The sequence below is a fragment of the Theropithecus gelada genome, chromosome 1, assembly GCF_003255815.1.
Source record: "Theropithecus gelada isolate Dixy chromosome 1, Tgel_1.0, whole genome shotgun sequence".
NCBI classification, from domain to species: domain Eukaryota; kingdom Metazoa; phylum Chordata; class Mammalia; order Primates; family Cercopithecidae; genus Theropithecus; species Theropithecus gelada.
In genome coordinates, this window is record NC_037668.1 from 204,612,118 (window position 1) to 204,628,140 (window position 16,023).

At 48.1% G+C, this 16,023-nt stretch overlaps 1 protein-coding gene across 3 annotated transcripts in view; it reads left to right on the top strand.

Moving 5' to 3' along the window:
* The window catches only part of CAPN9 (calpain 9), a 53,398-nt gene that overhangs the window by 37,043 nt on the left and 332 nt on the right, over positions 1–16,023 (top strand). For all 3 annotated transcript variants that reach the window (XM_025400789.1, XM_025400787.1, XM_025400788.1), the window contains 8 exons: positions 1,147–1,183; positions 2,676–2,756; positions 5,277–5,334; positions 6,985–7,049; positions 7,547–7,615; positions 7,964–8,042; positions 10,293–10,409; positions 13,244–13,302. In XM_025400789.1, coding sequence (XP_025256574.1) covers positions 1,147–1,183; positions 2,676–2,756; positions 5,277–5,334; positions 6,985–7,049; positions 7,547–7,615; positions 7,964–8,042; positions 10,293–10,409; positions 13,244–13,302 — 565 coding nt within the window. The remainder of the gene's footprint in view (positions 1–1,146; positions 1,184–2,675; positions 2,757–5,276; positions 5,335–6,984; positions 7,050–7,546; positions 7,616–7,963; positions 8,043–10,292; positions 10,410–13,243; positions 13,303–16,023) is intronic.

A 16,023-nucleotide genomic window follows, 5' to 3' on the forward strand; every position in this document is an offset into this window, starting at 1 on the left:
CCCCACTGGGGTACTGCTTAGCAGAACTCTGGGAAGGTGGCCATCATCCTCCAGACCCAAGAATGGTGGATCCACTGGCAGCTTGCACCTTGAGCCTGGAAAAGCTACAGGCACTCAACAACCCATGACAGCAGCCAAAGTTACGGGGACAGAGCTCCCCAAGGCCTTGGGATCCCACCCTTTGTACCAGTGTTCCCTGGATGTGGGGCATGGAGTCAAAGGAGATCATTTTGGAGCTTTAAGATTTAATGACTGCCCTGTGGGATTTCAAACTTGCATGGGGCCTGTAGCCCCTTTCTTTTGGCCTTTTGGAAGGGGAATGTTTACCCAATGCTTATACTCCCATAGTATTTTGGAAGTATAAAATGGAGTTTGCATATCTTGGAACTTGATTTTGATTTGACAGACTCATAGGCAATGGGACTTGCCTTATCTCAGGTGAAACTTTGGACTTTGGACTTTTGAGTTAATGCTGGAATGACTTAAGACTTTGGGTGATTATTGGGAAGGCATGATTATATTTTGCAGTGTGAGAAGGACATGAGATTTGAGGAGCCACGGCAGAATGATACAGTTTGAATATGTGTCCCCACCAAATCTGATGTTGAATTGTAATCCCCAGTGTTGGAGGTGGGGCTTGATGGGAGGTGTTTGGGTCATGGGGGCAGATCTCTCCTGGCTTGGTGCTGTCTTCACAATAGTGAGTTTGCATGAGATCTGGTTGTTTAAGGGTGTGTGGCAACTCCCCTACCCCTTCACCTTCTGTGATAATTGTAAGTTTCCTGAGACCTCCTGAGAAGCAGAGCAGATGCCAGCACTGTGCTCCATGTAAAGCCTGCAGAACCGTGAGCCAATCAAATCTCTTTTCTTTATAAATTACCTAGTCTCTGCTATTTCTTTATAGCCATGCAAGAATGGCCTAACACAATGGCTGTCCCTCTTATTTGCATTCTGAGCAAGGGCTGAATGACTAAGGGTGGGGGTGTCAATGTATGGGGTCTGCAAACTCTGTGAAATGTAAACAGCACTGAACAATAAGGGATTCAATGGGACAGAACCTTCCAACAGCTCTGGACTCTTCACCTCTGCAGATCCCAATGAGAAGTTAATCCACAATTGAGGCTGTGTGTTTTTCTGCCCATACAGGGATATGGATGGAAATGTAGACATTGACCTTCCTGAGGTGAGTCTTCTGATGTTGCTATGGAGTATAGGATTCAGGTGATGGTTCTGGAAACCTTCCTTCTAATCACAGAGTCATGTAAAACTCTGCGGTTCTGGGAATGGTTATATGTGATCAAGTAAGCATCTATGATTCTAACCTCCTGGAGACCAAGATGTGTGTCTTCTAGTCTGTGCTCCTCTAGTACACAAGGACCTGGCATGGAAGTGAGGTGGGTGTTCAATGTCTTCCTCTGTGCTACTGTCAACCGAAATAACAAACACAGAGACACTCTCTAAAAGAAAAGCTATTTATTTGGGGATAAAGCACTGCCATGGGAATATACATGCCACAGTAAACTATGCACATATTTGGGGAGGTAAAAGAGGACAAAGGTTTTTAAAGAAAAAAATGAGAATGATTACATAATTGTTTTGAAATAATTATCCTTGGCTACAAAGATCAATAACAAAGGTGAGGCCAGGCTGATGTTGGACAGGCAGTTGCTACGCAGAGGTAGAAGTATTTCTGTGTATGGTTGCAAGGGCTCTGTGAAAGGTTGTGGTTTTTGCAGCCTTTAGTGATACTTTTGTTATCAGGCAAATAAGCATGAGGACCTTCTGGCCTTCCCAAGCTCTACTTGTCAGGGTTTTCTTAACATTAGTGACTTCATTTTGATTGTTGAATAACTTTCACACTACCAACTGCACCTGAGAGGAAGCTGCCACTTCTGAAGGGGGTAGATTATCTTTTAATTGTATTTTAAGAAAACTCATCAGTGAAAAGAAAACCAGAGAGGCAGGGAGATGTTTTTTACTGTGGACTCAGGGGAACACATTACATCTCCCCTACATTATGTGTGTGTGGAGGGGGAGCCGTGGGGGTGGTTTTACCCTCATCCAAGGGCTAGAGGACTCTCCAGAGGCGCTGAGATGCTATAGCTGGAAACGGTCTGACACGTCCAGGGGCAGCAGAGATCTGCTTTTAGGAGGGAATTTGCTTCTCCATGCTGGGGCACAGCTTATTAATGGTGCTAAAAAACCAAAGAAACCAAAAACCACCCAAAACATTTACTGAGCTCTTTCTATATACCAAGCCCAGAGCTCAGTGCTAGAAACAGACTCTTGCCTTCAGTGATTTTACCAGCTATCAAAACAGATGATGAAGTGAGTCATTGCAGTCCAGGGTGGTAAGAGGTAAGCTAGAGGAAGTGCAGGAAGCATGAAAATCCAGTGGCCAGGACCTAACTTAGGCAGGGGTCAGGGTTCTTTGGCCTCCTCGTCTGTAAGGCAAAAGGGCACCACAGGTCCAGCTACTAGAGTCCTTCTAGTCTCACCTTCTAAAGAGCCTTCATGAGAAAATGTTCCTCACGCTACAGGACACAGCTTGTGCACACCGCATCAGGAGAGTGACATGGGGCTGGGCACAGAGGCTCCTGGTTTCTTTCCTGCTATTTTTGTCATGTTTCCTTTTTGTGGATCATTTTGTGCAAGTTTCTTCGGCTATTTTTTAGCCCCCAAAGCCAACTCCGCCTGACCAGGAGACAGAGGAGGAGCTGCGGTTTCGAGCTCTGTTTGAACAAGTCGCTGGTGAGGTAGGACACGCCCCGCTTCCATCTCCCCACTAGGCTGAGGGCCTGGGCCTGGCTTTCCAGCAAACGGTTGCAGTTGTGGGGTTGGTCAGCAACATCGTCCCGAGGCATGATGGAGCTTATTGCAAAGACCAGCACTGATCACGGAAGGCCCAAAGACCACCCTGTTTACAACTTACACAGTCTGCGGCTTACACAGTCTGCGGCTGTGGATGGGGCTAGTGAGCCCAAAGGAGCTCAGAATGGACCCAGACACTTTGTTTTTTAGTTATGTTTTGTTTTAGACAGGGTATCACTCTGTTGTCCTGGCTGGAGTGCAGTGCTATAAGCCTAAATCACTGCAGTCTCAAACTCATGGGCTCAAGAGATCCTATCGCCTCAGCTTCCTGAGTAGCCGGGATTATAGGCACATGCCATCATGCTTGGCTGATTAAAAAAAAAAAAAGAAAAAGAGTCTCACTATGTCACTCAGGCTGGTCTCAAACTCCTAGCCTCAAGCAATCCTCTGGCCTCAGCCTCTCAAAGTGCTGGGATTACAGGCATGAGCTACCACACCGGGCCCCAGGTGCTTTCTTTGGGAGGCTAGAGCCAGGCTTGAAGAGGTGGCTCCTTTGAACTCTGCCTGAAAATCACTGCCATTAGAATACTCTGTCTGCTGTAGTAAAGGGGATCATGTTCAAGGAGGTTCCTATTCAATTGCAACTTCCTGTCCCCTACCCTATCCCAGTCCTTTCCACTGTTCAGCTTCTTTTTTGGGGACCCTGGATGGAGCCTCACACAGATCCAGGCTCTTCCTCCACCTGCTAGGCATGGCGGAGGGAAGTCTTTCTAGAAACTGCCCCACAGGTGCTCCCTTGGAGCCATAAATAAAATGAGCAGATGAACTAATTCATGTCAAAATGCTAATGACTCTATTAGCTTCCTGTGTTTCACTCAACTGGGGTTCCTGAATTATGAAAGGGGTCACCTGGAGTGGTGATATCTAAACCTAGGTGCTGTCTAATGGTAGTATATTAGGCACTGCAATAAATAGGCAAGGCAGGGAGATTAGGGGACAACAGGATGGCATAGAGAAAAGGGGTGTCTCATGTGACTGCTTAAAGTACAGCAGGAAGGTGGCTGAGCGCAGCCCTGGGCGGGACAGAGCATGGTGAGGGGCAAAGGCAGTGGTGACCTCCCTGCTCCAGGCACTATCTGGAGCATGCTGGGTCAGACCCCGCCTGACAGGCTCAGAGGAGTGAATGCGGGAGGGACAGGAGTTGTCAGATGGAGATCCAGGGTTTGTGAGGGAAGCGGGGAATGCTGCAGGAGTTTCAGTCGACCTTGATTAACAACCAAAAAAGTACCTCTAGGGTTCAGCCCTCCTCAACTCATGTCCTGCTTTTCTTCCAAGTAGTTGGATAACTTGGGCACGTGGCTCCATTTCTCTTTCCTCCTCTTTCAGTGGAGGCCTGGCTGGTGCAGTATTTTCTCACCAACACCAAACATCCCAAATCCCCATTCCCCAGGCCCAGAGGCTTCAGGGCAAACATGTGTTAGAAGCACCCCACAGCATTCCACATGGCTAGTGCAAAACCCTGACCAAAATGAGGTCTGTGTCAGTGCTACTCAAACATGCATGTGTGTAAAGTGACCTGGGCATCCTGGGAAAAAAACACAGATTCCTCATCAATAGGTCAAGAGCAGCCTGGGCAACATAGGGAGAGCCCATTTCTGCAAAAATAATCAGCCCAGCATGGTGGTGCCTGCCTATAGTCCCAGCTACTTGGGAGGCTGAGGTAGGAGGATTGCTTGAGCATGGGAAATTGAGATTGCAGTCAGCTGTGGTCACAGCACTGTACTGCAATCTGGAGGACTGAGCAAGACCCTGTATCAAAAAAAAAAACCTGAGACTCTCCATTTCTAACCAGCTTCCGGGATGGGGGCTGCCGAGATTTCCTGGAGCACCTTAGATCCATGATTCTGAAATTCACCTTTATTCTTAATTCTAAATCATTCACCCTTATTCTTAATTCTAAATCAACCCCTAGGTCTTAAAAATAGGACCATGTTCCCAGGTCCTCTGATTTCAAGAGTCCCTGGGGTAAGCCCCAGATGTGGGACTGTTTTAAAGCTCTCCAGGTGGTTCTACGGTGCAGAGGAAGACTCAATCTGGCCTTCCCAAACTACCTCCAACATAGGAACCATCTGAGGAGCTTAGGACAATTCTAGGAGCGGTTCTGACCCTCAGGGAAGTTGGGAAACCACTGCCTTGCCCTGCCCAGCTTTCCAGGTGCTTTCCTGGATTGAGACATCTCTCAAGTTAGGCTCTCTCCTAGTTGGGCTGGCATGTCCCTAAAACATGTGACATATGAGACATGTAGTTGCAGCCACACAGGAGATAGGTACATCTGCCCAGAGCAGGGTCCTGAAGGCTGGCCTGTCACTTGAGCCAAATCAAGCTCAGAACTGATTTAAAACAAAAAAAAAACTAAAAAAGAAGGTGCTGAGGGCTATAAAAAGCAATTGTCTCCACTTCAACAGGACATGGAGGTGACTGCAGAGGAACTTGAGTATGTTTTAAATGCTGTGCTGCGAAAGAGTAAGTGCTGCCCACATCGGGGTCCCAGGGCGCCTATGGAGGGACCAGCAACTACACTGCCTGAGTCCCCCCCAACCCCCCAGGCTCCCTGCTCCTCCCAGCCAACTTTTAAAATAGCTTTCATTGTTTCCTGATTCCAGAAATGATGCAGGTTTATAGTAGAAAATTCTTAAAAATGCAGAAAAGCCTAATGACAAAGATAATCACAAATGATCTCGCCACCATAAATAACCACTCTTAACATATGTGTATCTGCATGTATGTGCATATGTGTCACATGCGTAGACATACAATGTTAGAACGTTTCATCACTCCAACAAGAAACCCTTTACCTGTTAACAGTGTTAGCCCTGTACCCATTTCCCCCAGCCCCAGGCAACCACTCATCTACTTTCTTTCTCTATAGATTCGATTTACATATTCTGAATATTTCATATAAAAGGAATCATAGGCTGAGAGCAGTGGCTCACACCTGTAATCCCAGCACTTTGGGAGGCCGAGACAGGTGGATCACCTGAGGCCAGGAGTTCAAGACCAGCCTGGTGAACATGATGAAACCCCGTCTCTACTAATAATAAAAATAAAAAAAAAAAAAATAGCCAGGCATGGTGGCAGGCACCTATAATCCCAGCTACTTGGGAGGCTGTGGCAGGAGAACTGCTTAAACCTGGGAAGTGGAGGTTACAGTGAGCCAAGATCACGCCATTGCGCTCCAGGCTGGGCAACAGAGCAATACTCCGTCTCAGGGAGAAAAAAAATGAATCATACGATATGTGGTCCTTTCTGACTGACTTTTTTCACATGGCATGATGTTTTCGAAGTCCATCCATGTATCAATGCCTCATTCCTTCTTATAGCCAAATAACATCGCATCGTATGGATGGGCCCTGTTCTGTTTATTCATTCATCTATTGGTGGCCATGTGGGTTGTTGCCAGTTTTTGGTCATTATGAATAATGCAACTGTAAACATTCCTGTACAAGTTTTTTGGGTGGGCATGTGTTTTCACTTCTCTTGGGTATATAGTTATGAGGATGGTTCCATCACCATGCCACAGTCTATGGTTACATGGTGGCGTAACCATCCTCTTAACTATATGTTTAGTTAAGAGGATTGTTTAATTCTGTGTTTAATGTTTTTAAAAACTATCCAACTGTTTTTCTAAAGTGACTATTTCACATTTTCACCAGCAGTAGTATGGGAGTACAAATTTCTCCAACAAAGTTAAATCCTGCCATTAAATAGTCTGCAAAAACATGATTCCTCAGGGTCGTATAATACTCCATTACATAGACATAGCCTAAAGTATTGACCATGCCTTTCTATTGGTCATTATTTCACTTCCAAATTTTTGCCACTATAAATAATGTGATGACAAAAATCTTCATATGTAATTCTTTGCTCGGGATTCTTAGAACTAGAATAAATGGATGAAGGCGTATTCCCACTTTTATTGCTTTTTTCACATTTTGCCAATTTTCCTTCTGAAAGGTCATGTTAACTTCTACTCCCACCAGCATCATAAGACAGTAGCCACATCACAGCCTCCAGCAGCCCCGGCTTTAGCCACATTATTGGGCTTTCAGCAAATGGGTACATAGGTTTATCTTATTGGAGTCAACCAAATTCAGCTTTCATGTGCAATTTCAGAAAAAGACATCAAATTCAAGAAGCTAAGCCTGATCTCCTGTAAAAACATCATTTCCCTGATGGATGTATCCTTCCAAATATTTGAACAGAAATAGACATGGATCCGGGCTTTAAGCACAGTAGAGTAATCTTTAATAGTTCAGACTCTCCAAGAACATGACATCCTTAGCCAGTAGAATAGTCTTCTTCGCAGAAAATAACCCAAAGCTGGGGGACCCCGAAGCTGAAATTGGATCAGAATCAAGATGCACAAGCCTGCCCAGGGGCAGGGGTGGGAAGCTTTTGAAGGAACTTGGGGGTCTTCTTGCCACTTTGGGATCCCGTCTAAGGGAACGGAATTCGGTTTTTGTGAACTTTCTGGGAGCACCCCCATCCCACCTCTGCCGTTTCCCCTCTTCAGAGATTTGTGGTTTAACCATTAAAACCACTTCCCCAGAGCCCCAAACCTGTGTCACCCAGGCCAGCCCATCAGCCCTCCCCGTCTGCAGTCCTAGAGCTGAGGTCCCACGAGGAGGCTCAGGCTGAAACGCTGCTCACGTCTCCCTTAACCCACACGGCACAGACCAGCGGGAATGGGAAGCTGGAGTTTGATGAATTCAAAGTCTTCTGGGACAAGCTGAAGCAGTGGATTGTATGTAACCTGGAGCAGGGCTTGGCCTCTAGGGGAACCTGTGCGCCTAGGGTGGAGGGGATTTAAAAAGGTGCAGCAGACTGCAGGCTAGAGGAGTTGTATTCAGACAGGGGAGAAGGGAAAACAGCATCATGCTATTCCGATGCTTATGGGAGTACCACCGTGTTTCCACCCAAGATGAAAAGGAAGACAAAAGGGAGACCCACTTCTTTTGGAAGGCCCAGTCCAACCGTGGCCTCTGCAGCCCCTGGAGGGTAGCTCCCCCGGGCTGGCTGTCACCCACTTGCTGCCATCGGCAATGCCTTTCAGGTGCGCTCCTCCTCAATGCCTCTGCTCTCCACCCTTTAGAACCTTTTCCTTCGGTTTGATGCTGACAAGTCCGGCACCATGTCTACCTATGAACTGCGGACTGCACTGAAAGCTGCAGGTAAAGAAAAGACTGGAATGCAGGTGGCTGACTGCATGCCAGGAACTGCCCATGGGCAACCTGAGCAGATGGCAGGTCTTCTCTCTGCTGCCCAGGAGGTGGGCCTCTGAGCCCAGTTGGTGCTTCTTAAGGTCATGGCCCTTGGAGTGGCAGCACCAGGGTTCAGACCCAAGATTCACTTGCCGACACCAGGGCCCTCATTTTAAACTGCTGTGAACACTGGTAGAAACTTTTTAAATGTGTCTGCTAAAACTGAACTTGGCCTGCCCTCTGGAGGCCTCATAGCCTCTGACTGTGTTTTCTGGCCCAGTACTTAACACATAGCTGTTTGGTGGCAAGCTGCAGTGATTCCAAATGTCTCATTTCTGCTCTCAGATGGTTGTTATCGTGGATGAGACAGAGCATGCAGCGTGCATGATTTGTGGGCGGCACGCCCCTCTGCCACCTGTGACCCTGTCCCGGGCTTTATCAGCAGCAGACTCTGAATCCAAACCAATGACTGCATCATAGTTTACACCCTGCTCCCTTTCCCGAAGGCTGGGCTCCAGGTGGCGTTTCCCACCCTTGTCTGGTGCTGGATGGCCGTCGGCCTCTGTGTGGTCCCATGTCCTGCACACACAACCGTAGTTTCCATGGGTGCTCTGCAGACCTCCCGCCCGCCAGGCCGCCTGTGCTGCTCACCAAGCACACCTCACAGACAGGGGCCTCCTGAACCTTTTAAAGTGGGTTCCCTCCCAGGGAAAGCAAAATCTGGAAACATGTCCAGGCTCAGGCCTGATAAAAGGATGAAGTATACACGGCCAGGACCATCTCAGGTCCTATGTCAGGGAGAAGAAAATCAGATGATTTACAAATGAGCAAAGTGCCAGGCTGAGAAGGGCACCTGATTTTCTTAGGGGGTGGTGACTCCGTTTCCAGGGTAGGAGGAGGAACTGAGCAGGGGACAAAGGGAGCGCTCAGAGAGGAGGGGTATGGCTATGTCTTTCCTACCCTGACGTGGTGTAGGGGGGATCGCCCCTCATCCCCCTGCTCTAGCCCCACACACCAGGATTCCGGCCAAGGCCGGCTGCCAGCACTGCCGTGCAGGCTCCAGAGACTCTGCGCTCTGCGCCTGACCCGCCTGCTCCTCCGCTGGAATTACAAAGAAGCAGAAAGACTCCGGGTGGATTTCTGAACAATCCTGTGAACACCTCCTAGAAAGCGAACATGTAGACCAAAATGAAAGGGGGAAAGAAATCACCTCTAGGGGCAATGATGAGAAATCAAAGCACTGGCCAGGTGTGGTGGCTCACGCCTGTAATCCTAGCACTTTGGGAGGCCGAGGCGGGTGGATCACGAGGTCAGGAGTTTGAGACCAGCCTGTCCAACATGGTGAAATCCTGTCTCTGCTAAAAATACAAAAATTAGCCAGGTATGGTAGTGGGCGCCTGTAGTCCCAGCTACTCAGGAGACTGAGGCAGGAGAATCGCTTGAAATTGGAAGGCGGAAGTTGCAGTGAGCCGAGATCACGCCACTGCACTCCAGCCTGGGAAACAAAAGCAAAATTCCATCTCAAAAAAAAAAAAAAAAAAAATAGAAGCACTAAATATTGGATCTAGAAAGAACTTCACTTTGTCTAAACCCCTCACTTGACAATGAGGAAACCAAAGCCCAGAGAACTGAACCCGTATGCCATGGCTGGAGCAGTGCCAGGGCTCAGATCCAGGCCTCCTGGCCGTAGCCTGGCGTTCTTCCCCCATCGTGGGTGTGTAGGAATGGGCCCCTCACACAGTGTCATTCACCGTGGGCAGCAGCATCCCCTCTGAGAAACGTTCTAGAGCCACAGCTGGAAGTGACCTGAGACATAGAACACGAGGGGAGGCTGGTGTAGGAATGAGTGTGGGGCTCAGACACCACCAGTGTTAAGTTCCCCCAAACGAAGCTTCCTGTAAAGTCAGCCAGACCCTATGGGTGACATGGGTGTCAAAACTAAGATCATGAACTCACTAAACTCGGAAGCCATTAAACACAAAAAGCATGCCTGAGAGTCCCCCGCACACTCGCCCCTGCACTGCAGCTTCACGCTTTCACACTGCATTCACACCAAGGACAGCAGTCCCACTGGGTGTGGGGACCCCAGCTTTGAGGAGTGAAACAGTGGCTCCCCCTTCTGAGGCCTCTCCTCGGCTGCCTGGGAGCTCCCTCAAAGGTGCAGACTCACCTCGGGGCTCGGATACAGCGGGTCCTGGGTCTCCTCCTTCATCTCCACAGGCTTTCAGCTGAGCAGCCACCTCCTACAGCTGATCGTGCTCAGGTATGCGGATGAGGAGCTCCAGATGGACTTCGATGACTTCCTCAACTGCCTGGTCCGGCTGGAGAATGCGAGCCGTAAGTGTCCAGCGAGGCTGAGGGTGCACTCGGGGTGGCATCTTCAGTCACCCTCCGTGAGCGCATGGGAAACAGCCTGGGGAAAGTAATGGCAAAGACAGACCACAGAGAGCCATGGTCTGATGTGTGCGGACCTGTGGGCCTCTGCCGTTAGCTAAAGAGCAGAATGTGCCAGCCTCCCCTGCAGCGTGTTTCTTAGCATCGCCTTTCTTTATACATTCATAGTGCCTCTGGGAGGATGATGGGGTGGGGCAGGTTTGTGCCTTGTGTTTGAGGAAAGGTTCAATTTCAGGTTAAATCCCATCATAACATATAGAAACAGGAGAGTCTCTGTCCCTCCTCCTCCCCACCTCCCCGCCCTGTAAGCCCTAGACATTAACCCAGTTACCTTAAACAAGATTTGTTACACCACAAATAGAGAGAGACTATGTGCCCGTGAGCTTCAGTGTTTGCAGTTTATTGTCCTAGCCATCCTGCCCCTCACAGGTGGCTTGGAAGGTGGGGCTGAATGAAGCATGTCCAGGGCCTGTAACTCAGCACCGGGGTGACTACGAGGACATGCCCTCTGTGCAGGTGCCAAGGGACCGATGCCCCCAAGGGTGCCTCATGCTTGGTTTAATGCTCTAGCGTTTTCATCTTGAAAGTCTTAATAACATAGGAGCGGGAGGCCCCGCGTTTCCATTTTGCCCTGGGCCTCACAAATTATGCAGCTGATCCTGCTTGGTATTTTCTAATCTGTGTTCCATAGGCCACTTCGAGGTACGAATACTTGATTTAAAAAAAAAAAAAAAAAAGGCAAGGGGCCGGGCACGGTGGCTCACGCCTGTAATCCCAGCACTTTGGGAGGCTGAGGCAGATGGATCATGAGGTCAGGAGCTCAAGACCAGCTCATAGTGAAATTCTGCCTCTACTAAAAATACAAAAAAATTAGCCGAGCATGGTGGTATGCACCTGTAATCCTAGCCACTCAGGAGGCTGAGACAGGAGAACGCCTTGAACCTGGGAGGCGGAGGTTGTAGTGAGCTGAGATTGTGCCACTGCACTCCAGCCTGGGTGACAGTGCGAGACTCCATCTCTAAATAAATAAATAAATAAATAAATAAATAAATAAAATTAAAATTAAAAGGTGAGGGCTGTGACCCTCGGTTATCAGCATGACAGCTCCCTCTGCTTCTTTGGTAATAGAACACTAATTACTTGCTTGAAGCACAGCCCCTCTAGACTCTAAGCTCCAGGAGAGCCATAATTTATGGACAATCAATGAATATGTGTTGATTAAGAGATGATGAGAGAAAACCACAGAGAGATCAGCAGGCCCCAAAGGGGCTAGTATATCAAGCCAGGAGACTGGGCTTTCCCTAGGGGTTACTGGTAGCTAGTGAGAGGTGCGTCCTAGAAAGACCCCACCTGAAAGAGAATCACTCATTAGACTTACAGGGTGGTCAGAGCTGACCCTAGAAATAATGAGATTTGCTAGTTTCTCTTCTCTCAATTGCTCTTTCCCTTTCTAAACCACCCAGGCTTAATCCTTCCCAGCAAGAGGGGTGGGAGTGCCTCAGCTTGTTCTTATAATAGAGGAATATTATAGGCTTAACACCTTCCACCCTGGGATCCTCACATTAGATTCGCCTGGAGGACTTTTACAATTACCAAGGACGGAGCTTTACTCCAGTATTATTTTAACTTTTTATTGTAAAAATGTCAACCCTCCACTTAGATATAAAGAATCATAATAGGTTCCCATGCACCTCACACCAGCACTTCTCAAACTTTGCTATACATTACAATCTCCAGGGGTGCCTAAAGAAATGTTGATGACCAAGCTGCACAATTGACCAATTCTATTAGAATCTCAGGGGTGGCACACAGCATTGGGAGTTATACAAATTCGCCAGGTGTTTCCAGACCTTTACACCCAACCTCAAAAATTATCATCTTGCTGACTTTTTCCTTGTGCTCCCGCAACACACACTTTTTTCCCCTAAATAATTTAATAGCAGATCTCAGAAACTCTGTCCATTCATCTGACTATCTCAAGCTGACAGACTTGTTTTTAGCATCATCATCATGCCATTTCCATGCCTAACAAAATTCTCAGCAAACCCTCAATGTTCTCTAGTGCCCAGTGCATGCCCAAATCTCCCAGGCCACCTTTTTACAGTTGCTTGGTTGACTCAGGATCCACATAAGACCCAGTCACCGTGTTTGGTTGTTGGTTCTCTTCCATTTCCTGTGTTCAGTGACGGTCCCCCGCCCCGCTTTGGGTTGTATTGTTAAAGCTGCCTGTGAGATTCTCAAGTGAAGCCAGGGCTAATTGGCCTAACCTCATCTTCTGAAGGTGAGGAGGCTGAGGCCCAGAGACAGTAGTGACTTGCTCAGGTGACACCATGTGGTAGACCCAGCCTCCGGCTCAGTGCTGGCATGCTCTCCTGTGCCGCTGGACTCCTCCTGTCCTGTGACAGCACCCACAGCCCCTTCCTACAAGGGCGAGACTCACAACTTTCAGATTCATGCAAAACTTTAGGTACATGTGCTTTTTTTCTGAGGCCCATGGATTTCAAGGGCCCTGTTGCTTTGGCTCCAGGAGCCGCCGGCCGGCTGACTGGCTTAGGTGACCACTGGCTTGCTACAGGACTGGAGACCTCCATCCATTCAGAGAAGTTCCCCTTTAGCCGGCCCGAGTCCTGCCGCCATCCTTAATGAAAGTCCTTGTTTACCACCAGATGGAGCAGCTTCCCCACAGGCTCCAGTGAAAGGCCCTTTGGTCGCTGGGAAACAAGCTTGGTAAAGGAATTTTCTTTAAAAGGATGCCTTTCCCCCGTCTCTCCTATCAGGGGTGTTCCAGGCTCTCAGTACGAAGAACAAGGAGTTCATTCATCTCACTATAAATGAGGTACGGCCAATCCAGACCCTCTGCTCAGGGACCCAGCCAGGGCCCGGCAGAGTCCAAGCTCCATAAATGTTTGCCGAACCCATGATTTCATGCGAGGCCTGACATCTAGCTGTGGGAGTGATTACAACAAAATAGCTAAGATTTTTGAGATACTACTTATTAAGTAATCAATTGAGCTATTACAATAATTCTGTGAGCTAAGTACCAATAGTATCCCCATTTTGCAGGGTGGAAACTGAGGCATAGAGAGATTAATCACCTTGACTTGAGAGAGTGAGCAGACTCTGCCTTCTTGTCCTTCTCTTCCTTCTGTCATTTGGGTAACTTAGCCTGCCTGCCTTCCAGCTGCCAGTTTGCTCACTCTCACTTGCTCAGGTTGTCCTGTGGTTCCCATGATGCTCCCCCAAACTCTGACAAGTACAAAACTGGTCAGTTACCAGGGTCATCATAGCAATGATGGGGGTGGGAGACAATGGGTCCGAGTGTCAGAGGTGTGGGAGAAGGATTCCAGGGGGTTTCAATCACCCCCTCCCCAGAGGATCCCCGTGGACCCCGTCTGCTCAGATGGTGGTCCATGGGCCAGCAGCAGGGCAGATATCACTTAGGAGAGAGCGTTGGAAATGCGGAGTGCCAGGCCCTGCCCTAGACCTGCTGAATGGAAGTCGCCTTTCACAGGACCCTAGTGATTCCTGTGCACATAAAGCTTGAGAACGCTCTTGAGACATTCTCCTGCCCAAAGACAGAGGGAAACCTGTGGAGCAGCTTCCTTCAGTGGTTTCTGTAATTTTTATCTCCCTTTTCCTTCTTTCCCTCCCTGTATCTCTCTTTCTAGGTCTGCTTTCTCTTCTACCTAACAACACTAAAGCCAGGCAGCCCGTGGCTCCGACCCAATCTCTGGGGTTTCTCCTCTCCACCAGTTTCCATGCTCACACTCACAGTTAGCTCATTTCCAAATTCAGTAGTAACTTTGGGTTTGGATAACATTTTATTGAATATTTGAAGACGAAGAGCTTGATGACAGTATGTGTTTTAGAGGATTGTACCTCCTCCCCTATTTTGTGCTCTGATTTCGATTGATTAGGCTGCTCTGCGCCTCGGTTTAACCATTTACAGAAAGAGACATAGGCCTTAATATATTACACCAGAAGTTTTGCTTTATAATAATATCATATAATTTGGCAATTATGTTGACTCGTCACTAATTTTCTCAAGTGTGTATCTCAGATCCCTGGATGCATTATTATTTCATTGAGAACAGAAACTGGGCATTTTTCTTCTCTAGTTTTGTCTTTCACCTTCAGCATGTAGGACACATGTAATAACTATACCTCCTTTGATCACTCCAAGATTCCAAAGAAAGATGTGCACACTCAAACTATTCTATTATGAAAATAAGAGGAAGCTGGGCATGGTGGTGTGCACCTGCAGTCCCAGCTATTTGGAAGGCCTAGGCGGGAGGATTGCTTGAGGCCAGGGGTTTGAGGATGCAGTGAGCTATGATCTCGCCACTGCACTCTAGCCTGGATGACAGCGATAGCAAGACCCTGTCTCTTAAAAAAGAAAGAAAGAAAACAAGAGAGACCCCTAGGTCCACCTTTATTTATCATTTACTTTAAGGTAAATGATAAGTAATGCCACTAAAAAACATGAAAAGTGTGATGGCTGTCCCTGGTCCACAGTGGAAAGAGAGAGTGGGAAGGTTTGTTACTCAGTGGCCTCCTGGCTAGTCAAAGGCTCCAGAGCACCAGCAGCATGGAGGAAGTACTCCAGTGCTGCAGATTCAAGGTGGAAGTGTGGACATCTCCAACCCAAGTGTCCACAGGTGTAGGGACTGGAATGGGTTCCTGCTCTGTCCCATATCATCACTTTGCAGGACAACAGGGAAAACCATTGCATTCTCTCCCTCTAAACCTACCATCCTTACATCTGGCTGCATGCTAGCATCACCTGGGGAGATTTAAAAATTCTGATACCCCAGCCACTCCCCAGATCGATTAAATTTGAATCTCTGGGGGTGAGGCCCAAACATTGTTGTTGTTTTTTTTAAATCCCCTTGGTGAGTCCAGTGTGCAGCCAAGTTGAAGTATCCATGTTTTAAAGTCTCTCTCCTTCTCCCCTGACCCATCCCCGGAAGCAACAGGAGCTTTTCCTGGCTGAATTGGCCTCACCTACAGTCACTTTCCTAAAAGAGCCTGTGCACTTTTTGTTACAGTAACCCCCATACTATATATGCTGTGCCCAGGAAGGAGGACAGAGAAGGGAGAAAAAAACCATCTCATATAATCATGTTGCCCCAAGTCACCATGCTGTGATAAGCAAGCTGTTGGGAAGGAGGAGGCAGGGTGGACTCAGGAGGGAAAATGAGGAGGAATTCCATGCTACTTCTTCAGCTCACTTGTAACACCCACCGGCTTCAGAACCTGCTTCCACTTCCTGCAGCCCCTCCGTAGTGGAGGGCCACCTCTCTCCCAAAGGTGAGAGGACCCCTCATCAACAAGGAAAAGGCACTTAATACTGCCCTGCCCAAGATGTCTCAGCAAGGCTGTCTTCTTAACAGGGAGAAAGCACATTTTCCCGTCTCTGTCTTACCATCTGTGCTTGATGTGAGCTCACTCGGAAAGGACTCAGAACCTCCAGAAAATGTCAAGTGCTGAGAATTCATTTATTTTTTTTAAATGGTTTCCTGTTGAGACAGGCATCCAAGTTGGCAGGCAACATGAT